At 37.4% G+C, this 25,574-nt stretch overlaps 1 protein-coding gene across 1 annotated transcript; it reads right to left on the bottom strand.

The window, feature by feature from the left end:
• Positions 1-1,288: 1,288 nt before the first annotated feature.
• On the bottom strand, positions 1,289-22,862 carry LOC121295050 (retinal dehydrogenase 2-like). Its single transcript, XM_041219345.1, has 13 exons — positions 22,663-22,862; positions 12,432-12,536; positions 11,541-11,681; positions 10,524-10,653; positions 9,555-9,616; positions 8,913-9,041; positions 8,652-8,765; positions 5,417-5,519; positions 4,476-4,660; positions 4,019-4,183; positions 3,628-3,785; positions 2,467-2,541; positions 1,289-1,839 (listed from the first exon to the last, which is right to left on the bottom strand). Exons 1-13 carry the CDS (start codon positions 22,777-22,779, stop codon positions 1,767-1,769), a joined length of 1,557 nt encoding a protein of 518 aa, XP_041075279.1. The 5' UTR covers positions 22,780-22,862; the 3' UTR covers positions 1,289-1,766.
• Between the last annotated feature and the right edge of the window lie 2,712 nt (positions 22,863-25,574).

The raw sequence follows: 25,574 nt of genomic DNA on the forward strand, positions 1-25,574 counted from the left end.
TATATTGAGAACAATGTGCAAAGTACCTGCAGTTCATGGGAGATTTATAGTAGTTATAAGGTGACCACAGAATAATCCTGCAAATATATATCTTCTGCCTCAGCTGTAAATGCTAAATTTGAGATTTCAGTACAAGGAAAAATTCAGTTTCAGACATTTGGACAGAAAGACAGGTTCCTCTGTAATACATCTCCAGATTCTTACCGCTCAATAACTTGTTTTAAAGAATGTTGCATCCTAGTTTTTTCAGACTTAGAGAAGTGGTTCTCATATGAATATCCTTCTACCCAAAGAGCCTGATCATCTCAGTAATTTGTGCTAACGAGTGTTTCATCACAACTGAATAAGCGATTATGGAAGGGCACCTACGCTGAATGGATAACCCATAGGCCTTAGTGCTCAAACACTAAAGTTATTGCATTGCCAGGCTCATTAACTCTATTACCCCCCAGAGGCTTCCTCCTTGTTGTGTGGTATAAGGTTTTCATGATCCAATGTTCAGCACCGCTTAGCTGCATTAACAGTGTTTATGAACCTGTTTATATTTACCACATACACTTCTATCGAAAGTCTAGTGGAGAGGAAATGTACATCATAATCTCTTTTCAAGAAGCATTAGAAGTAAAACAACAACTTAGGCTTGAGTCTAAAACAAAGTGTTCCTGCACCTGGGGGATGTTAACAAGGTGAAATAATGTAGGTAGAAATGCTTTTTATTCATGAGAACATGAAGGAGCTTTGGAGATTGTGTTTGTTAACTTCCATTCAAAATTGCCCTGTAGGATAGTCACAGAATGTTGTTGTTAAAAGCCAAGTGTGTGAGGGAAAGGCAACTGGACAGTTCATGCTCTTATCTCTCTACACGGTTATTTAGAACATGTGGTGGCTAATTGCACACAGCACGAATGCAGCTCCCATTGTTTTTTTGTTCTTCTCTAGAAGATTTTACTGCAGACCTCGAAAAACAACTGCTATGCAGTGTATATAAGGATTGCCAGTGTTGCTGTTCAAGACATTCCTGTTTCAAGCTGTTTTTTCTTCATGTAGAGACTTGAATTGCACATACTATGTCTTTTTACAGTGTTCATAAAAAAAAATTTAAGTAAAAAACAAAACAAACTTCAAACTTTTTTTTACATTTTTAATGAAAAAATTCTATAGAAAATACTTTTTATATCTTCATACTTTCATAGTACATAATTGTATATACATGATTTAAACTGAACATGTAAAATCATAAAACAATATACATACTGTATAACAATGCATTGACTTTATATTTTTATAAAAACATGGATACATAACTACTACAATAAAATTAAACAATATTAATGAAAGATAATATACAGTGTAAGTGGTCATATCAAAAAAATAGTGGTAACATTTTCATGGTATGATCTGATTTAATGGGAGCACCAATGTTATTGATTTTACTCCACAAAATCAAAAAGTCTTCATGAACATTACAAGGTATTACAGATACATATTACATATAAAATGGCAGTATTGTATTTACAGTTTTAAATACGCCTTCCCATTTCCTAATCCCCAACCCACACATTAAAAATAACTTAATTGCAGGGGATTAAGGAGATGCTTATGAAAAGCATAACAGTTTGCAGTAGTGTCAATCCGCTCTGCTTTTATGTCTTATTTACTAGTAGTGTGGTGCATCACTGCTGGGATCTATACTCCCCAGTGATGAGTGCTTTATCTACTAGAGGCTAGGAATGCACTCAGTGTTACACTGGAGGCTAACCAAGCTTCTAGGAGTTCTTCTGGTGAATCTTCATTGTAATAGTTTTGACTTCAGAGTACTCCCTCAATCCATATTCACCCCTGTAAACAAGAAGGACATGTTTAGCTTTATATTTCTTGGTGATAGAAACATTCAACAGTACTTCCTCTTGCACTCTTTTAATGATAGACCTGACATAGCAAAGAGTGCATGAAAAACACACTGTGAACTTGATTAGAGGTAGCCAGCGAACCCTTCTAGACATACACTAGAGAACACAAGCAATCCAGGTGTAGGAGGTGTCTAATAGCTCTGCCATTCTCCACTGACTCTACCAGTGAGCATTGCAGTACATAAACCTAATAGTCTGCTGAATTCTGAACACGTTCTTCAAGCAGTAGAGTGCTGACTGCAGAGATCAATGTACAATATGTACAGCTTGAATAATGTGGGGCAGGACAAGTTTCCTTTGAATTTACTAACGTTTTCTAAATAAATTCATAGATTACTACCACGTTAGAAAGGGCATTATTGGACTAACAGTCGAAATTGATTTTCTTGTTTATATATATATATATATATATAAATAGAGAGAGAGAGAGAGAGAGAGAGAGAGATAGAGATTATAGTATATAGTATATAGCATATAGAATAAGTAGGAGGAAACTGCTAAAAGCCGCATAATAACTTAGTTGAATAAGCCAAAACCTTGTGATGATGACACTTACATTTCTCTTCCATTTCCAGACATTTTGAATCCTCCAAACGGGCTCTGGACATTCAGCGCGTTGTAACAGTTTACCCTACAGAACACACAACGACACGTGTTATTGTTCCATGTTGATAAACTTTTTACACTCATTTAAAATATGATAACAGAACATAAAAAGAGTAAGAACAGTTTAAAATTGAAAAAAATAAACATAGTTTTGCAGTAAAAAAAAAAAATCTAATGTTCTTATGTTTTAGGTAACATCTGCTTTCCACAATACAATAGAACTTGCCACATTAAGTGATTCTCAGAGGGAATTGGTATTTTTTTTTTTGTTTGCGCCGAAAGTGTGTTATACCTGAGAAAGAAATGTCAGCGATGTTATGAAAAAAAATTGTAATTATATTAATGTCCTGTTTTCTTGCTCTGTTTTACATGAACTTAGTGACAGCTGACAAAAGGTGAAACTGCATTCCCAGACACACCATAGTTTCAACTGCCTGTGAGTCTGCAGCAATGCCCCTCTCGTCTTTTCTAGTGCCTCATTTTTATATGCAACTGAATTTATTCTGTCATACTAAGAGCTGAATTTACTGTTTTAGACCCATATAAAATGTGTATTGATCAGTTTCCATCAGTACCGTTCAACTGGTACCAGCATGTGTAAATTATACATGCCAGAGGTCCATCAGTTAATAGAGGGGATTGTATCTTACAGGACAGGATATGATAGTTTCTACTTAAGCGATAGTGCCCATCAATGAAGGCTCAACTGTGTGGTAGTTGACCCTGACTGGAGTTATATGTCCTGTGTCTCGGTTTGATGTTGTTGAAAGATGCTAAGCTCTGATCAAGGCTGTTATTGGCTGATTTGGCAGTTGTGGGTACAGGACTGGTTGCTTCCATCAGTGCAAAGTATTGATTGGCTGGTTTTGGTGGTTAATAAAATCAATTTGGACCAATTGTGTGTTAGTATTTGCTGTCCAATAGATGTGAACTGAGCTTTCATTAAGGCAAGTCAAAATGAAAAAGCTGGCAGTTTTTGATTTTGAGTTTGATGTGATGTTCCAATGGAAATCTACTGTCTGATAGAAGCCTGCTAGGTAGAAGCTGATTGGCTGAAACTACTGAATCATTTTCTAATGTACATTGAAGTAGAAGGTCTGAGTTGTTTTACCATACTGTCCCTGCCTGCATCGCTGCAGAGACCGTCATGGCCTTGTTTATATCCTTGGTGAAGACAGCCGCTACAAGGCCATACTCAGTGTTATTGGCCCTCTCAATGGCTTCATCCATGGTCTTGAACTTCAATATTTGCTGAACAGGTCCAAATATCTGCAAGGGTAATGATCGATTACTACATAGTTAAACCAATCTACTGGTAAAAATACTGTACAAACTAAGGAAACAGCAAAGACCTGTACCAAGAAATGAACACGCCCTTAATCAAATGGAACCTATCACAAGATTACTATGCTATACCATGCTAAGATCATAGCAAAGGATCGTAAAATATAATTAAAACAGGCATGTCAAGGTCAGCTGTTTTGAGGTGTAACGCATCATACCTCTTCCTTAGCGATTCGCATCTCGTCTTTGACATTGGAGAACACTGTAGGTTCAATGTAGAATCCTTTTCTGCCCAAGGCTTTGCCGCCACACTCAAGCTTGGCTCCTTCACTGATCCCACTCTGTATGAGTGCCAGGATCTTGCTGTACTGCTCTTTATTGATCTAAACAAAAATAATACATTCAAAAACAGATTTAGTCAGTCAGCTTAAAAGTACAAATTCTTTAAGAAACAGTAAATGAGAATAACAAATTGAAAGCCTGCCAAGGCTACAGTCGAGATTGCTATGAAACTGCACGCACGCCATGTCCACAATGTTGGCTTGCTGTTATATCATCATTCTTGATGGCTGTTTTAGAACAGCTCTTATGTAAGCACCAGAAAGAGTATTCTATGTGCAATAAGCAAAAAGGCAGTATCTTACTGTACTTATTAACTGTATATTTTTGTTTTACCTGTGGCCCTTGCTCAGTGGTGGGATCAAAGGGGTTCCCTACTATTCTCCTCCTTGCTCGCTCCACACTCTTCCGGACAAACTCATCATAAATGGATTCCTCCACAAAAACCCGGGATCCAGCAGTGCAGCACTGTCCTTGGTTGAAAAACACTCCTTGGTGGGCTTGCTCAACCGCATAATCCACTGCAAAGAGGGAATCGCAGGGGAGTGCATTGTTAGAAGGGCCAGTGTTTACTGCAGTTGAAAATCAATTGCGCACCATGCAACACCATGGAGTTAAAGAAGACTGCGTTTTCTGAATGAAGCACATAACATCTTACAGTTTTACATGATTAATTAAACCAGCCAATGCTGTCCTACTGACTTAACAGGTTCTTGCGATTCTCCCGATAAAGTGTTGACTACTCAGTGTTGTTTTTAACACCTGCTGAGTACTACCTAGAAAGTGTCTACAGTGTGACCAAAGAAAGATTATCAGTAACGACTAAAGACAGTGAACCATGGCTGAGTGCACTTTCACTGAGTTTAGAAAGTAGTAGACCTGAATGGATTTGATGACTTTTTATGACTGGTGATGTTTAAATGTGGACATTGATGTGCAATTGCAAACAGCAACTATAAGATGTGGGACTTTTTTTTTATAGTATTCAGGGTATATGAGGCAACTTTTATTATTTCAAATAAAAAGACAGGCATTTAGCTTCTCACATTACTAAATGATTTTTTAAATAAAGATTTATGTTATTTGCCAATACAATGTCAGATCCTCTATACACTGTAAGCTAGACAGAGCATACAGTTTAATTTCACCTTCTCTGGACATGATGTCACCAAAAAAACTGTAACGAGTCCACAGTGCGAACAAACAGGCTCAGTTAAACACTAATATTATTTGTTTTCTTTTTACACATTGTTTAAGAAAAAGGCTCTGAGACTTACAATCTGCATCTGCAAAAATAATGTTGGGGCTCTTCCCTCCCAGCTCCAGCGTTACTCTCTTCAAATTACTCCTTCCAGCTGCTTCTTGGATCAGCTTTCCAATCTTGGAAGAAATGGAGAAACATTTTACACACAACGCAGTCATGCAGTTAACTCCAGCGGGCAGCTCTGTAAATCAATGGGATATGACCATTAAATAGCTTAGCAGGTTATGCAGCTTGAGACAAGGGTAACTTAAAGAGGCTCACTGAAACGGGAGACCCAACATCCACAATATCAATTAAACACAAAAAAGAGATGCTGATGAAGATGCTATCAGAGGAACATGAAATCAAGGTATTGACTCTTCAACTCTACGGTAGAGTTGGAACGGGGCCTGTGTGTTATTGGAGTTATTCCCAACTTCAGTAATACGGCTTGGCTGAATAACTGGTAGGAATGCGAGTAAGGCATTGCAAGACTCCCATCCTGGCTTATCTTCTTAGGTGTCTTTTATTTTGTTTCAAAGGATTTCCGCCAAGTGTTTCTGTCACATGGGTCGCCAAATACAGCACACCTGCTATTTGTAGAAGTACATGATTTATAATGACTAGAACTCAAGACTTTACTCCATTCTCTTTCTTAAGTGTGTAGAGTTTTTTTTTTTTTACTTGGTTTATATCTTACGCTAACTGAAATCTGACCCGAAAACACATGCATGTTGACGTTCTTTGCTGAATTGAAGACCCACAATTGTTCACAGTTGCTTCTAGCGCACAGGACAAAAGCTTAACAACTTATTAACACTGGCAGAAAGAGAGGTACAAACACTCATTACTTATGCAACTAGCCCTGTAGTAAGGACTGGACAACTATCTTCCTAAATAAGTCGCAAGTCTGCATTAATCTCACTTCGGAAATGAAAAGAGAAGCCTGCTGAGTAAATTAGGACGAGTGGTACTACAGCTGTTAGGCAGAAAACATTTGTTTGGCATGAATCAATCCCAGCTCTCCTGTAGTTTGCTTTGATGGTCTTTCTTGTATCTAGTTGAGTAATGATTAGTTCATGGTATGTTAATTTAACAAAAATAAAGAAAACAATTTGCCACCTGATCTACGGTCCGGTGTGTTGGGCTTTACTGAAGGGTGTTTAGAAACAATATAGTGTGCCGTCTACCAATATGCAGCTAGTGCCGCGGCTCTTACAACAAAAAGGACAGTCTCTTTTTCCATAAACAAAAGCTTTGTGACTCACTGTCTGTATATTTAACAGCACCGGTGCTACATTTGCTTTATTCCTTAATTGACTCCAGATTAAGAACTGAGAGGAACAAAAAAAAAAAGGTATTTTTTTAGGGAAAAGTTTTCTAACCACTTATGACAAAACGAAAGTCTTATATTTGCAAGTGGCATGAGAAGCAGCCATAAAAGAATCAACAGGAACTGCCTTCCTTGGCATCTAATCAAATCTGGATTTCATTGAGTTTTGTCTTCGCATTGTTTCAGTGTTAGGCTACATTGCAAAAAATGATTTTTTTGCTCTTAACTCTAAACATAAATCTCAATCACTTCTAAACTGAATACAAATACAAGCTAATCCAGAGAGGACCTAATCTGCCCTAACATGCAGTTCCTGTGTCAAATGCTAGGAGTGTTTCAGAGGTTTCATTTTGATGATCAAACGCTGCCATTGTTTATATAAAAACAATTTTTGAATGTTTAGCAAAATAGATTAGAATTACTTTTAATTATTATTTTTTTATCAGTTTAAAAATAGGTTCATAAATATTAACTAACTATGAAATGAACAACATATGTGAACATTTTAATAAACTCAAAAAAGGTCAGTTTAGCCTGGAACTCCACAAAACTTTTTTTTTTAAATTAACAAACTGGACCCTGGTGTGCTTTTGAACGTTACTTAAGCCATAATGTTCCTTTTATTCGAAAGCTGAATAAGCAAGCTGTTCTTTCTGTATATAGAGGTATCTATAAATTAAAACTTCTAAATTAAAACTTCTGAAGAGCTGTCTTTAAGACGTTGTTGCCCATAGCTAACAATGGGTAAAAGCCGATTGAATACAGTCATTGCTTTTGGCCAGACAATTATAAGATTTATGGTCTTTAATAATTATATTGAGCCAGTCATGCTCGTTTCACCAGGACAAACTGTCCAGCCCCATTGTTTAGAATACTGATTTACAAAAAAAAAAGGTGATATGAGTTCACTTGAATGTGTTTCCTATAATGGGCGCTCACGAGACATAGCAACATGAGTTTCAGTGAGCGCTTCAGGCACTTTGTGCTGCTTGACCTTGGTGTTTGGCTGGTTCAGGTTTTTTATTAACTTTTTCAATGTAAAAATTAATCTTTTTAATTGTGACTGGGGGCTGACAAGCACTGCCCTGGCAGCGAGATACGCTCAGCTTTGATACAAGCACAGGAGACAGTAAAGGGATTTTGATACTAACAACCATTTGGAAACAGACACGTTAAGGGGTGTTATCATGCTGGGGCAACTGGGTTATAATTTGGATTTGCTGCTTATGCCTGGATTACTGCTATTTTGTTGCAAGAAATCCAAAAGCACCAGGAAGCAGTTTACAATCACTTTGTTTAACGTCATGAAAGGCTGCCTCTAGCTTGGCCTCTCCTCTCTGTACAGCTTTTTTTTTTCTTTTTCTTGTAAGTAATTAATATGCAAATACAGCCCTCACAATAAAAGGTTTGCTTTTACATTCATTGTTTAAGCAAGGCTTATTAACTGCAGTACAGTTTAAGACAGACATGCTGGAAGACAGAGCTGGAAAGAGGCAGTATTGCACTGCAGTTGTGCATTTGTTCCTACATAGCTGGAACTAATAGCCAGACACACTGCTTTAATGCCAAGCACACACGCAGGCTGTCAGAGAAGCTACAGTATAGCTGAACAGCTCAATCTACTTTTCGTTTCTGGGTATTTGATTCCAACACAGGTCAGGAATCATTATTTGTCATTTAGGTGTAATGCCTTATTTGTGGTATCAGTATTGACACACTCTGTACCAAATAGTAATGCTTCTGTTTTGTAGTTTTAACTCTGGTTCTGCTGTGATAACAAATGAAAGATGCCTCTCTTAGTTTTTCATTGCACATGATGGATGTATGACATCAGCCTACCTGGGATCTCTTTGTTCCTTCTGTTACCGTCAGATGAAAAGAACCTCATACAGTAAAGAGATATTTCTTGCAAGTTTTTTTTTTTTTTTTAAATTACCTTAGTTGATCCCGTGAAAGCAACCTTGTCTATGCCCATGTGAAAGGCTATAGCAGCCCCTGCAGTTGGCCCATATCCTGGCAAAATGTTGACAACTCCTGGTGGAAACCCAGCCTGTCAAAACAATATCAGAAGAAACAAGGTTTAGAGAAAAGTGCCAAACTAAACCAAGGTGAAATTAATACCGACTTGGTCAGATTCCTTCCGCAACTGAGATGCACTGAAATGAATAACAATTTAAAAAACACAAAACGGGGTTACCTCTTTGATGAGGGCCCCCATGTAGAGGCTGCTGAGTGGTGTTTGTTCAGCGGGTTTGATGACCACCGTGTTTCCACAGCACAGCGCCGGGGCGAACTTCCAGGCCATCATCAACAATGGGAAGTTCCACTGTGGAAAGGAAAGGAAAAGGGTTGGCAGCGGTACATTGACTCTTCACTTGCACAGCATTCACTCCATGAGCTGAACTACACTCTTTCAATACTAATGCAATAAACAATAAGCTATTTAAATTGCAGGAACGCCCCCTGGTAATACTTCCTAAGCACATGCTTACTGCACTATTGGTTTAAAATAACAGAAAGTTACACTGAGCGTAAGGCGAATTTTAAATTCTTTAAGCAGGGTAACAAGAGTGATAATTCCTTTGTCAAAATGAACACCGTGACTATCATACTTCGCTAATACATGGACTTCAGAAATATCAGCAAATTCCTTCCAAAACAAAGCTCTAACCACATGGAAACATTCCTAAATCTCCAGCGAACTTGCTCCGTACAACAAAGGGAGCTGGTTTTCTTTCTCCTTAAAAAAAATTACAGCTGTGAGAGTAAAGTTGAATATATCTTCAAAAGAGGAGCTGATTTGAATAAAAATAAACAGTGAGCTGTATGAGATACTCACAGGGATGATCTGTCCACAGACTCCGATGGGTTCATGCTTTGTGAATGTAAAATAATCTCCATCTGCAAGAGAAGAACATTATTATTCATCGGTCCAGTTCAGCTTGGCAACACATGAAAGGTGTTTTGGGTGCATTTTAGTACCGACTCGTTATACATGGCACTGGAGCACGAAACATCAAAAAGCATTTTTTTTTTTTTTTATTGTTTCTTCACAACTATGTTTGCCTATAAAAATTAAAAATTATTTGAAAAGGGCTTTGAAGAAGAAAAAAAATATTAATAATGAATTTAAATGTATTAAAAAAAAAAAAAAAATCCAATATAGCGATTGTTCCTGTGAAAATAAATTATTTCATAGGAATGCACTGGTTATTTGCAGTTGAAACTTTGCACAAAGCTACATAGGCTTGAAGTAAGGTTACAGGAATGTAGTAACCCAAGTTTCAGTTAACTGGAGAAAGTTAACTCTCTGTTCCTATGAGCCACACTATTAGTAGATCCTCCTGTGCTAAGTGAGAGAAGACTAGCTGGGGGCACCCTGCTGCCAAGCATATATCCTACCAGAGCTCTTTCAAACAACTCCATCAGCCAGAACAACAAATACAGGACCCCAATCCTCTGAGGTCCAGCGCTCACGAGAGGGCATTGCCAGCAGGGCACTGACCATTAGCACTCAGATTTATAACACCATAGGGACTGCACGTGTTTTCCGTTTAGATTATTATTATTTTTTTTTTTTTTTTAAACTTTGTTTTCTTTAAACCTTTAGCAAAAAAATGTGAGAAATTTTGTTAATCTGTTTTTCAAAAAAATACCAGTTTTCTCAAATGCCACTCTTGGGTTTGGGTTATTATTATATACTGCTAGAATTTACCAAGCAACCCTTGAAATGACCTTTAGCCTTTTTTTTATCGACGTCTGAATCCTCCAGCTGTCACATCGAGGATCCTTTGCTTTGTAAACATACCTACTGGAATGGTCATCCCGTGGATCTTGTCAGCCCAGCCTGCAAAATATCTTAGTGTTTTTATGACTCCCTGAAGGTCCACATAGAATGCCTGGAGAAAAGGTTTCCCACCATTCACTGATTCCAAAGTCTGAAAGGGAAGGTGGAGAGGATGAGACAAGAGAAAATATGAAGACTTGCAGGTTGTATATTATGGGAAGGATGATTGATATCCTATATAAAAGAGAAACATCTGTCCCCCAGGACACTTTGACATATCTATTTTTATACCGTGGCGCAAAATTCGTTTTATGCGCTGTCAATGAAAAAATCTGATATTATGACAGCGAGATGTGAACATTCAGCCAAATGTCTGGATCATTATTTACAATCCTTATCAGCAAGAAAGAGGTTAAGGCTTATCACACGGGATGATAAACAAATAGAATGGAATTCCACAGTGTCTAGGTCTCATCCTGGTTAAGAAAGAAAAAAAGTTCCAAGATATTATCACTGACTTGTGAAACTTTTAAATCATCCTGCCTTTTTTAAAAACGTTTGGATTTATTAAAAGCATATGTATGGAACCTTAATAAAAGACTAAACATGAAAGTGCTTCATGCAAAGTCAACCATGGCACAATTCTTATCACGGAAACAACCATGTGTTAAACTCACCGTTTCCATCACTGTTGTGAGCACTTTTAAAAAATCAAGGGTATATTTATTATTAAAGCAACAGAAGAAATCTGAATCCTGACTTAATGACCTCCTAGCTTCATTCCTCGCCCAGATTTGTCTGAGCCAAAAAAAAAGAAGATAACTGAAGTTTTTTAGCATTTGTTTGCACTGTTAGCAATACATAATTGCACACAGTTACCATCGTTCTTGTTACATGGAATTTTTTGTAAAGCTACTTTAAGGATAGTTAGAATGTTTCTTGCTGGGTTTTTTTTTCTTCCATTTTTATTATTTTATTTGAATTGTCTACCGCTTTGGTTCGGGTAGCAGATGATCAATTAAATGTGCACAGGCTTACAGCGAGGATCGTCCTGTCCCTCTCAACCAGGTCTGCTAGCTTGTCCAGCAGTCTCCCTCTCTCGGAGGCATCCATTCTCCTCCACACTGAGCCCAGAGTAAAGGCCAGTCGAGCTGCTTGCACAGCCTTGTCAGTGTCTGCCTGTGAGGAGAGACAGAGCGCAGAAGATATTACAGACCTCACAAGTCACAACAGCTGAGCACTTTAGCAACAGCCAAGTTTCAAGTACCGACAGGTTCATTTGTGCCGGATCGCCCTTTGAAAATGATGAACCGTATAAAAAAAAATTTAAAAATCCGATATACATAACATAATTCCTGTTCTATGAATTGCATAAACAAAACTGCTATCCCTCTACCTTAATTCCAAGATCTGCTATTTACAACTCCTGCAAGCACCCTAATATGAACTGGTACAAAAAACAAAATACATTTTGAAATATAATAAAGCAATACCATCCAATGTTTCTCAGTACATGTAAATAATTGTGTTCTTTAACTGAATAAAAAGATATAGGTCACACACAATATCAAGCAGGTTTTATGCTTTTTTTAAAGTTTTTCCCCCGTGTTGATCCTTAAATCTAGAATGGGGTGGAGTAGCCATGTGCTCTCTCACGATAACTGCATGCCCAACCACATTAGACTAAACCTTTTGTTTTTTTACTCTCCAGGCATTCGCTGTTGGAGCAGTGTTAACGATGCGGTGCCAGGCCCTGAATACCACAATCTTCTACACTTCAGCCCAGCACTGCAGCCAACGAGCAACATGTGCCCCACCGTTTGTTTAAACTTTAATTAACAGAGGTTTCAATTCCACTGAGAATTTCTGCAGAAGAATATGAGAGCAAACTGTTAAGTCTATAACAATTTTAAACTTTACAAAAAATACCTTTTCAGCTTCTTGAACATGACATATTTTCTCTCCATTTGATGGGTTATACACAGGGAATGTTTTACCACTTACTGACGTTTGCCACTCGTTGTTTATGAAAATCTGAAACACAAAGCACAAACATACAAGTTGTATGGCTTTTAAGATCAGTTTTAGCAGGGCATAACAATATATTCAAATCATTTCACACTGGTTGCAAGAGTCCGTGAACTGTTACTACAACACTGTTATCTAAAATGGCATTGCCTTCTAAGTAAAAAATAAATGGCCAAAAAATATTGAATTTATCAGAATTCTATGAGACATGTAACAGTATGGCAGATGTTTTCTTGTATTAAAGCCTTACAATTGAATCATAATAACACAAAGGTGTTCTGACACTTCAACAAGGCATTCTCATCTGTGGTCCCTCATGCGTAATGGGCTGCGTTTATTTTTTTCAGCACCCTCCATCGAACATGTGCTCTGAAGCCCAAGGCCTCATAAACACACATTTCTGTTACCACGACAACCGTATTAACAAACAGCACTCGTTGTGGTTGTGTGTTGTACACACACATCTTTCATTACTGCAGTGAGTGACTCCCTGTTTAAACTAACAACTGAACTCGGACCCTTATTACACGACATTCGTTGGGTTTGTGTGGTGGCTAAACACAGTGGTGACGATCTGCAGTACTATGACGGTAGAATGAAACATTTGGCCGAATTTCTGGCCACAAGGCTGGTGGGAACGACTTGAGTGTTTTCCAAATGACTGGATTAAAAATGTACGCATTACTGACACCTTTCCTGGAGTGCCAAAACACACAGATGAGACGTTCGGTCACACTGTGGTGTTTGGGGACATGAATTGTCCCATACTGTTTTAATTTAAAAATACAATTTTTGTGGGGGGGGGGGTGGTTCTTACAACAAAATATTATACAACTGCACTTTGATTAAATAAATAAAAAAGCATACTAGATGCATGCACAATTTATTATTGTTATGAATTTACTATTCATCAATATTACAAAATCAGCTTGGCTCATCAGGCATGGGACCCTTTTTTTTTTCTTAGTCGTGTTAATCACACGGAAATGTCTGATAAACGATGACATCATTACTTGCGCAAAAACTTACCGAGCACCTACTGCTGTTGTTTTAGTGCAGTTGTAATACACAAACACAGTTGCTGTGCATTAAGTAACCAAAATGAATTAATAACCGAATTCGCTACCTGTTACGAATAGGATTAACTGGTACGGTTGTCGCTGCCTTTTGCAATCAAACTGTGTGTGTACTTAAACCGGATTAAGAGTGAAAGGTGAACTTGCAACTGCATTTAGGCTGCATCTGCACAAGGCCTAAAAGTCTTTGTTAAATAGACTTTGCATTATTTCCAAGGTCTCGTATTTGAACTGGAAAGGACACATCTCCAAACATGAATATGTGGGTTTACTAAGGAGGAGAAAGCTGCTCATTTTGATAGATACCAGTCTGCCTCCCAAGAATCAATTTCTAGCTGTGAAAATACAGCTTTTATGCCGAAGCTTTCCAAGTGTGAAAGTTGATTCAGACAGGTGTTAGGCAACCATCTCCTGAGTTAACAAGCAGCTTATTGAAGCCGCCTCAGTGTTGAAGACTCATTTTTCCTCCCTAGGGAGCCCTTGGAAGTCCAGACAAGCAGTGAAAGAGAGAAATATCCCTATCGAAGATGAGACACCTTACACACACATTTCACAACTTACTGCTCCTTTATTAGATCATAAAACACACGGCATGCTTGCTTTTGTCATGTGTAAAAAGAAGCAGTTCATTAAATACTGCTAGAATGCATTTAGAGCCTGCTGCTCGGAATCTCCAGGCTTGTACAACAAAAACTTTTATTTAGTGAATTGTATTTAGATCACTGTCTTCCTACTGCTTTTAAACAGTATAAAATCAATTTTCACAGTTTTGTGGCAATACAGTCCATTGTATTTTAAGCGCAAATCTACATTATTCTTATACTGACAGGTTATTCCACTAAAGAAGCACAAATGTTTGGAAGCAAAACTTTGGAAGCTAACATGAAAAGGATAACACAAATCAAGGGCTGATAAGATTAACTAACAACTTTAACTAAGAGTTTTCTTTATAGATTTTTTATTTACCGCTGTATCTAAGGGCCTTCGTGTTTAGCACATCTGCTGGTTAAAATACCACACTTTACTTTGAGCAGAAGAAGCACTGAAAACAACTCATGTAACATGGGAGGAAACCACAGTGTTATTCTCCCCAATCTTTAGTAACTCCTCTGCATGTTTATCTTAGAGGTTTAAATACATTTTAATTGGCAGTAAAGTGTAGAGTGTTTACTTTTGTGCAGGTATTAAATACCAGTTCTTTTGGAAGCGTTTCAAGACTGAATCCCCCAGCTGGCTCTTTTACAAGGAAAATGTTACTCTTAAACAACTCACTTTTGAGAGTATGGGGTGTTCTGTATCAGCTCGTACCATTCGGCAGACACTCCCACTACCTACACTCAGATTCCATTCCAATTAATCTGGTACAGAACCCATTTAGCATTTTCAATGGGATATCACCTGCTCACTAGATGTATACATTTGGACCCATTCTGTCTGACTCTCATTAAAGGCACTTCATAAAAATGTCACTGCTAAGACAACTGATGACACACTGCAAAAACAGAAAACCCTACAGAGCACTAAATTAGATTTAAATTTATAGTACCCACTGTAGAGGAACGCTTTAAATCAGAGGAGCCCTTTGACAACCCAAACGTCTCGGTAAGAATGCAATCCGCAGGGAGCTTTATGCTAACCCCTCTCACGCTGCAAAAGGGAGAAGAAAATAACCTTAGAAAAGAAGAGTTCTGGACTCCCATCTAAATCACGCTCCGAAATGGACAGCACTTGGGGCGTTCATTGTTCCATCCCTGCACTGAATCTCTTTCACCTTTACTAGCCCCATTGAGTGACCTGATTAAGATAGGGAGCTTGGACAATAAATCAGCTCTTAAGGTTTCAAAACAAAACTCATTCTGGTTTGGAAATGGGATCGGAAAAGAGCAGTGGGTTAAGTTTTTTCTTTTTGTATAGTTTCAATGCAGCTAGCACAGTCTCTATTCAAGTCTCTGAATAATGTACTTCTGTTTGTGGTGCTGTTAAAACTGACAGGTACTGACACTGGGAAGTTGTCTTCGTAATGCTTCAGAAAATGGGTCTACGTTCTATGTGCACATTATTGTAAAGTGGGGTCTGTTGGGCTTTTCAGAAATGTATTTTAAACTTTATTTTCTATGGTCTGATGCACTTTATTAGAATACCTTGTTGCTTCTAATAAACAAATGGAACTTTGTCAAAACAGGCAAGTTAGTGATTGTCTAATTTAATTGATGAGTTTAAAAACCACACATTCAATTCATTTAAAATAGTAAGAGAAAAGGAACACATAGCCACAACTGGTAAAATGCAGGAGACTTTTTAGAAGTTGATTAAGATTCCTAATTAAAGCACAAAGTGCCTAATATTTCAATATCACTGATTAGTGGCTGAAAAATAGAAACTCTCACACTCTTCATGCAGATAAGTATACAAAGGATATAAATGACAAAACTTGAGGCGTTCTAATACATTTGCACACTACTGTATATAATAATGAATTAATTTCACAGACAATACTTAGGCAGGCTCACAGCCTTCATATTTGTTGTGCTTGCTACTGTGTATTTATGCATCATTAAGCCAGACACTGTATATAGTTAGGAAAGATTATTGATTGTGGAAAAAGTGTATTCTTTCATATGGTTTACTTTTTCATTTGGCTGTCCAAATATAATGAATCAAATGAATGCTTATGATAAAATGCTTACAGCTGCATTGCATCTCGGCTTTCATACACAAACATTGTGGGGATTCAATGTTTGTAAAGAAATGATTCCCTAAACAATCCTGGAATCCTTCTTTTAGCATTTTTTTTGTTTGTTCTAAGTGTTGGAAACGGGTTATTCTAATTATAATTTAGCAAAGTGTTTATGTCTATTCCCAGCACAGCTGCAAGCCTCCATGCAAGCTGAGCACGTTTTAGCAAAGCTTACATTTAAGTTAAGTAGTGGTTATGGTATGCTTGTATACTGGATGACAAGTGATATGATAATTAGGCATCCTTTTCTCGCCAATAATAAGTGGTTTAGCATTAAAATCTAGGTCAGTACTGATTTGGTTTTTCACACTCAGAAATGTTTTTTACAGTCTTGTAAATGTTTTTTTTTGGGGGGTGGGGGAGAGAGGGTGTTTGCAAAGGAAGAGAATTTTAACATCCAAATAATAATAGCATCCCATAGGAGAAAGTGTTCTGGGTGAATTGAGAAATGAATGGGAATTTCTAGTTCCATTGATTTAGGAACATTCCTCAAAGCTGATCTATTTTTCATATGTGCCTTTCTCCTTGGAGACCCACAGGGCTGCAAGACCAAGGGCATAAGATTTACTGGAGAAACAGCACATCTGTTTGGCCACCGGCATCTTCTCATTGCTGGAAGAATTGTGGATTTTATAATAAGGCTAATTTCTTGATAATTTCAAGGGCATGCTAAAAATTCCGGAGACTAATATTCTATAACATTAGAGATACAACTGGGCACCTGTGCCTGAGTCTGGTCAGGAAGTTCCATATCCTTTCCTATCTCGGGAAGTTCAGTTCCGCTCCCTTCTGGAAAGATTTCAGGATTTATAATTATTATTGTAACAGGCTAGGAAAGGATAGGTGAAACAGACACAGCTGCCGTTTTTCTCTTCTTTGTCACAACGCTGATATAACAAACCTTTCACTTTCTTTAAACTTTCTTTACTTATTCTGTTAATTATTATTCTGCACAGCATTAGATCAGTCTTAAATGCAATTTAAACTTTTTTGCTTCATTACAAACTTTCTGCAACTATTAACAGTTTTTGTTAACCCTTTTCTGTCCCTTCACATTAAAAAAAGCATCTGTAGTTGTTTAGCTAATATGAAAGTTTCTTAACTACATTTGTTTACATTTAAGCTGCATACTGTAACTGAAAACGTTAATGTGGTCCTCTTCCATTTAGCTGGGTAAGTGCAGACTGAAAGTGTGGGAGCAGTTGTGCTGGGGGGAGAAAGCTCATTGGGTAGTCTGTCCAGCCTTAACAGAGTAGGAGGAGACAACATTTGCACCACCACCACCAAATGTTTGCACTGTGTATTCTCTTAACCCCTTAATTAGGAAGAGCCTTTCAAAGTGTTAAGCCTTTCATTTGCAAATGGCAGCCCAGCAATCAAAGGAGGTGTCTGTTTATTTTCCTATTTACTGTAGGGGGACGCACTGGAGGAAGAAAACACAAAGCATTGTTTATATGACTTGGGATTAGATGGTTAATTAGTTTGGGTAATCAAGGGTATCCCTGCATTACCTCCTAATATAGTGCTCACCCATACAGCCACTCAGAACAGCAATGGATTTGCCATTCATGTTTTATAATTACCAGTGTGCAAAGACACCATAACTAAATACATGACTGCGTGAATGTGATCTTCATTTGTAAAGTATAACATTGTTTCATGAGATATTTGTGAATGAAATCACAGCTGTGGATCCCTGTGTATATCCACAAAATTCCAGTGTCAGATTTATGAGATTAATATTGATGCCCTTGCATACATTCCAAAGAAAACTGCTTAGCTAATCTGCAAAGGCTTTTTGTTTTCATCATTATTTGTTTTTTTCTACATATGCCATTGCGGGTAATGAACAAACTAGCCAGAAATAACATTACATTGCCTTGTATAATTATCTGGGACCACATACTTACACTCTCCTCACCAACTTTAGTTTAATTTTTTTAGTTTGAAAGCATTTGAACAAAGTAACTTTTTGAAGCAATTTAATTTATGAGGCAATCATAAATCGTCTTCTATATTTCAAGTGCATGGGTGGCTTTCTTATTCGGCTGCAGAAGGAAGCTCATGATCAAACATGGGAAATTGGTGGAATGTCAGCTCATTTGCAACGGGCCCCTTTTCGGTCTGATCGCTCTCCATGGCATGATAAATCACCAGCAGTACCCCTACCTTCGCACGCTTGATCTTATCACAGCAAGACTTGGTTTTGAAGTGAAGAACTCCAGATCTCTCAGGTCAAAGAAGAATAGCAGTGACACTGACCCGCACAGTACTGGAGGACCATATATTAGACCCAAGTGGCTGGTAATGAGCTTCTGCAAAACTCCATCTCTGTAGAATTTCAATCACTTTAGATACTTGCATAAAACAACATCAAGCACAGGACTACAATGTGATTATCATCTCTGGCCCTTCTCAGCTGAGTAGATTGAAAGAGGACTTCAGGACTTCAATTAGATAGTAATAAGAGCGTAAATTGAAGAATCTAATAAAACCTTGGTCTGTTTCAGGCACAAAATGGGGTTTAAACAATGTTGGGGTAGTTAGTGATTGTTTTGGTTGCTGTCAAAGACCTTTCACAGCTGAAGAGTTAAATCACCAGCTCAAAAAAAAAACAAAAAAAAAAAAAATAGAGATTATATTTTAACTGAACAGAAGCAAATGTGCTTTACATTTAGTTTATCCTTAACTCTGAATGGCCTATAATCTGCAATCAGGATGTACTTTTCTGATCAATCTGGCTTTAAGGTACCCATTATCCTTGGCTAAGCCTGTTTTGTTACAAATATGTGAATAGGATTGTATCTGAAATAATTTATTACATCAAAAATAATCAAACACAGAACCTCCTCCTAACTTCAGTTTCAAATACTGATCTGGTTAAAAACTATGAGAATGACAATACTGTACCTCTAGATGATTCTAGAGGTGGATAAAGGATACAGCTTGACACATAATCTTGTGCAGGGTGCATCTTAAGTGACACTGATCCACCCACCCTTCATTATAGCAATTCAGTATCAGATTACCTCTGGACACAGTGCAAACTGCAGTCTAATCAGGGTAAGCACTTTCTGAAAACATATGAAGTTCACACTGGTCCTTTCCAGTACATCTGCCTTCTACACATGGTGTAGGACTGGGATGGTGGATGTAAATCAGTGACCATCTAAACAACCATTCACATTGAATAGCGGTCCCTTTGTTTCTCTGTGGACGCTTGGTGTGCACATCCCCCTTACCTCAGCTGGAGTGCTTGTAATGCTAATAGAATGCGGGGGAAACCTGCTAGCCCCCCTGCTGTTTACAAGGCAACATTTACACTCAAGGTGCTGAACTCCGTGATACATAGTCATTAAATGGCTGCAGTCACCAGAAAGATTTTAATTTGAGAAGTGTTCCACCCAGCCGGGTGGCACAAATACCTACCAGCACGTAAACATGCAAAATATTAATTACACTAAACACATGTAGCCTAATAACTGGCTCTCTGCTTTTAAAATGGTGAGAACGTCAATAATACCCTTCAGTGGAGGTTAAATTTACTGCATAGCTCAGCAGTGATGTGAAACACCACAGCTCCCCAATCTGATTCCCTAAGCAATGATTGGATTCTTCTGGGGACCAGTCGAAGCCTAATGTATTGTTTAAGGTTCAAAGCACTTACTCTCCCTCAGGACCGTTTAGGCAAACAGCTGGGGGAGTTGACTACAAAGAGCCGCCTCAGTGGAGAGGAAGACACTTCTGGAGTAAAGAGGTAAAGAGACCCTTTGACCAGAACTCAGTTGTCAATATGTTGCTTGGTTAATAGGACTTCTTTGATAAAGGAGAAACGAGACCACTCACTGATACAGAAACACCAGGAAAATTAGAGCCAATTTGTACTTGTTAAAACTGGGGAGGGTCAAGCTCGCGGAGGGGTTAAGATCCCATCCAGTTCCACAGCAGAATGGGCAGGCATGGGTTGGGAATGGTACATCAGAAATTCTGCATTATTGCCAGGCCTAATTACAGTCCTTTGAATAATGACTTTAGATACAGATCAGTTCCTGTATAGTGCTTCTGACAAGTAGTGAGATCTGTTGAAGGGGGGTGGAGTAAATGAACATGTGCCTCAATCACATTTCACTGACAGATACCGTTCAAATGTTTCCCTGTTACAATCTCAATAACAATTAATCCTTTTGAGCTGAGCTAGAAAACAGCTCTCCCAGGATTAGAGGTCTCTCTGTAGAAGACCCATACAGCAGTGCAACTCCTATTGAGATTTGCTATGCACAATTCTTTACCATGCATACAGTATAGGGATGTGGGAATGCAGAATACTTACTGCCTCTGCTTATTAGGCTTTGGAAAATGTGGTTTCTCTTCAAAATATAACACTACTGTCAGTCCACAGCTAAACTTGCTGTTACAGTAGTCTCTGGATAAGAGAACACCCCTCTGGAAGCAAGCAAAGTGTTCTTTAAGATGGAGTTGATCGCTAGACACAATATGAATCAATAAATATGCATTACTTGTCATGAAGCATAAATAGAATAAGTTAGAGAAAAGCAATAGGCAAGTGTATATTAATGAACTATAATAATAAAGAAACAGACAAACTAAAGTTAATAAACTAACTGTCCAACTAAATTAACACAACACCCCTACACACATTAAAAAATGATTTAACAGAATGGTGAAGCAACTCAACAATTTCCAACTTTTTGTAGCAAGAGAAACAGCAGTGTGTTTCACTGTTTGTTTACTTGCTATTGTGTAGCGATGAGGTGCTCTCGTGGAAATCAGAATGCAAAACAAGCCAATGATATGACATCGATTTTTGAAAGATTTAATAAACCAATCAACATGCCTCAAGACACTCTCGCGATGACAGGTGGCATTTCAAAATATTGAATAAACCATTTTAATTTAAATTTAATGATGATGAGTTATCAGGTTGCAAAACAGTACTGTATCAGCTGTGAACAAATGGAAAAAAAAGGTGTTCTTTAAGCAAAGTTCCTGTACCTTTAGGCAGAGCATTCACAATGGGAAAAATCTGTTTCACCACAAGGGTGTTCTCTTAGGCAAAGTGTTCTCCTATGTGGTCCTATACACGTAGACTACTGTATTTCTTTATGCATAGTTGAAATGAAAAAATGTTTCTATTATACACACACACACACACACACACACACACATGGCCCTTAGTCTATTTTTATAATTGGTCTGTAAAACAATTTCAAAACGTTTCCATATTTGCTCTGAAAGCACCTGCATGTAAAAAGACACCTGCGTGAACGCCTCCAGCAACTGCGCTATACTGTAAAACTATACTTTGCATCTGTAGTTACGGACTCATCCTTTGCTATCTTATTTCATTTGTCTTAATATACAGTAAATGCAATACAAATGTTTCAGCCCAATAGAACCCTACCATCTATATTTATGACTTTACCCTTTTTCAATTTATTTTTAACAAAGTTAACTGTTTCTCATGCATACACAGTAGTAATAAGATATTGTAAAAATGAAGTATCGCTAGTCAAGCTGTGATTTAAAAATAAACTATAAAAATACATGCTACTATCCCTTAATACAAAGAGAAAAGATTTCTTAAAACCGTCTATTGGAATAGCAAAACGACACCAGTAAAAAGTTTATGATGTAATCGTAGCTACCCCGGGGTGATTGTGCGCCTATCCCGAGACACTCCGAGAATTTAACTCATACTTCGCACGATTTCACTTTGATTGCATTATCTGAAGAATCTGGCTCAGACAAATCAGTAGCCCATTAAACACTACCCTTACATTTACTTTAAAAAATGCATTGTTAAGAGTCACTTTATATAATCTTTTCTATAACAATGACTCTTTCACATCGTCTAAGCAAGAGTTAACTACACCTGGACTGTAAAAGGAAAGTAAAAACTAAAAAGCATTAACAAACAACTTTAACTTTTTTTTTACTATTTAAAAAAAAAAAAATGCATAAAATGCCTGTTAAATAGACAGACTGTGTTATTTGCATAGTTGCATTCAGTAAAACAACGGCCCTAAATACCCGATTGCATAATGTGAAATCACGTACTGTATTTATTATTGTCCTTTATATGTATCAATAAATATAGTCGTTTTTTTTTTTTAAATGAACTCCCTCGTTTCAATAACATATTCAAATTCTCGAACAACTGGCATATTTTTAAGTACAGTAAAATATTGCATAATTAAACCAGATAGTTCCACTGTCCCAGTTAAACTGCAGCAAAGCGAACGTAACTTTGTATCCGTGTCTGGGACTGAAGTGTTACAGTGTTTCCTTCTGCACTAACCTTGGTGTACTTTATCTCCAAGTCAGGAATTGGCGAGGGCATGAGCTGGAGCGATGCCATGAGCGCAGCGGGGTCTGACTTGACTTCTCCTGGGAGTTCAATTTTACTAGAAGTCATCGTGCCTCGGGTGTCTCGTCGATTGCGATCTGACCTGAGATTTCTCCCCTTGATTTCTGATTAAGACTTTGTGTTCCTTCCTGTGTATATAGCCAGGTGTCAGACTCATGGTCCATTTTTATTGGGTCTGTTCAGAGGCAGGGGGCTGGACCATCCTCCCAGGGATGAAATGATTAAAATGTTACATTTACATAAAGCACTGAGCTCGGCCTTTCGGAAAATCATTGGCGTGACTAATATTATACCCGAGTAGATCCCTTCTTTCAGAAACCATGCAGGTGTTCACAGAATGAAATGTAATCTTGTTTATTTCAACTTATCATTGTTTTTATTACCTGATACAGTTACAGTGCTAAACAACAATTGGGAAGTCTAGCAGAGAGCTTTGGGGAAGCGAAAGAGCCCGTCGCCGTAGATTTAGGGGTTCTAATTAAAAAAGAGTTAACACCTAGGTGCGCGCTCAAATCCGTCGGATGGAGAAGTTTCTAATCATTACAAAACGTTTTATAAATCGACCAAAACAACTAAACCTGTGAACTTAATTATATATTAACTGTTAAGTAAAGGCATTAGACACCTCATCTCTATTTTGTTTATTACATCGGGCAGAAGTAACCTTTTTTTTTTTTAAATAAAGGTCACCGTGTTGCCAGTATATAAATATGATATAGACTGTGAGAAAAATCGAACATAATATGCACATTTGATATATTTTGTCACCCTGTATCAACAATATTTGATATTTTGCAACAGCTTGTTATATGTTGGTAATTTTCAGCACAATCGACAGCAATCACGACCTCTTACTGTGTATTTAAAAAGAGAGATGAATCTTGCAGCTCCTCGTCTCTCAGTCCCAGTTTGTATTGCCAGACAGCAGTGTCCCCGATAGACTGTCCTCCTACAGAGACAGCATTCAGTCTGGGATGTTTAATTCAACAAGTGTACATCACAAGAGATCAAATGCTTTTTTGTTCTGTTTTTGTGTTGATCATTCAAAGGTGCTAAGCTCGCCTAACCGTTTCGCTTGGGTTAATCAAGAATTGCGTTTTGAATACGCATTCCCTGCATAAGGATTCCACCGAAATGTCGAGATGCGAGTGTTCCACAAAGCGTACAAAACTAAGAGTTTCAGACTTCTACAACTCCCCCGCGCGTTTTCAGTTCTCAAACAACATTATTGTATTTGTCTTATTGTAGTTTGTGCTTTAAAAAAAGTAATATTGGATGTTTATTAATTTGTAATGTTATATAATAATTAGAGAATTGATGTTCTATCTATTGCAACAATGGGATACTATATAATATATTTGTTTATATACCTGAATATATATATATATATATATATATATATATATATATATATATATATATATATATATATATATATATATATATAGTCTGTGTATTTATTTGTATGCACATTTTGTAGGATGTATTAAACATGTCTGTATGTCTATTTCCTTTTTCTTTAATACTACATCATTGTTCATAAAGTATGGAATATAAGAATACAATTACATATAATGAAAATACAGGACTGTTTTGTTGAGTAAATTGCAAAGTAACTTCACTGACAAGACAATAAAACTGTCCGCCGTGCTGTAATTTGTAAATCAGTGTGTTACAGCCTCCTGAAATGTTTTTTCTCCATCGTCACTACATTTTTTCACAGCATGGGTGACTTTCTGAAAATGTTGACATCAAAGAAAGCAATTCTGAAAGCGTGACACTGATTAATGCAATATAAACATGTCCCCCCTTCGCAGACAGTGCTTTAGGGCAGAAGGAAAAGATGAACTTGCTATGCATTTTGCGATCTGAGTTTCTGTGCTTGGCGCTCCCTCTGCTGGGAAATTTGGACATTGCACTCTTTAAAAACCTCCATCATATAACCCCTAATGGTTCTAGTTGGAACTACCGATAATGTGGTTTTGTAGGGATAGGACCGGAGATATGGGCTGCTTGTTGTATTGGAATATTTTGCTACAGAACCTAAAATAAGTGGTCCGAAGAAAGCCAGGTTATTGAGATCCACGGACACGGTACGAATATATATATATATATATATATATATATATATATATATATATATATATATATATATATATATATACACACACACACACACACACACACACACACACACACACACACACACACATACACACACATAATTAAGAGTACTTTATTTGTCAATTGAATCATTTATTTGTTTAGAAATATCCTTATACTGAGAGCATCATGGGAAATAAGATTTGGTGTTTAATATTAGGGTACATTTAAATTTTAAAGTTAAAAGTCAATTTCATTTTTTAACAGTAAAATGTAAACGCATATTTCCATAAACCAAATCAAAATTATTCAACGCTACTGTTGTAGGTAACCAAATGGTCATGTGCAATGTAGGCCAGGTCAGTCAGAGTACTTATTTTAGCAAGCGAACCATCCCATGCATTATTATTGCATAGCGTACTCAGAAAAAAACTGCATCCAAAGGAAATTTGATCCAAAGTGCGAGACCACTAGATGGCGCTGGTTCTACTTCTAAAATCTACTTCTAATTCTGATGTAGCCGATATACACGCCTGACGATGACGTGGCAAATTTCGAAATTTGGCATGACAACGTCATCAGAGAGTCGAAGAGCTGCGACTGAACTCATAGTAAAAGCACCTTAAAACAGACTTATCAAACGAAAAAAAAAAAAAAAAAAAAAAAAAACTGGAACAGCTGCAATAACCACCTACAATGATAACACATAATTTTTAAAGAAAAAAATGGTGAAAGTTTTT

Source organism: Polyodon spathula, chromosome 19 (genome assembly GCF_017654505.1).
Source record: "Polyodon spathula isolate WHYD16114869_AA chromosome 19, ASM1765450v1, whole genome shotgun sequence".
Taxonomy (NCBI): Eukaryota; Metazoa; Chordata; class Actinopteri; order Acipenseriformes; family Polyodontidae; genus Polyodon; species Polyodon spathula.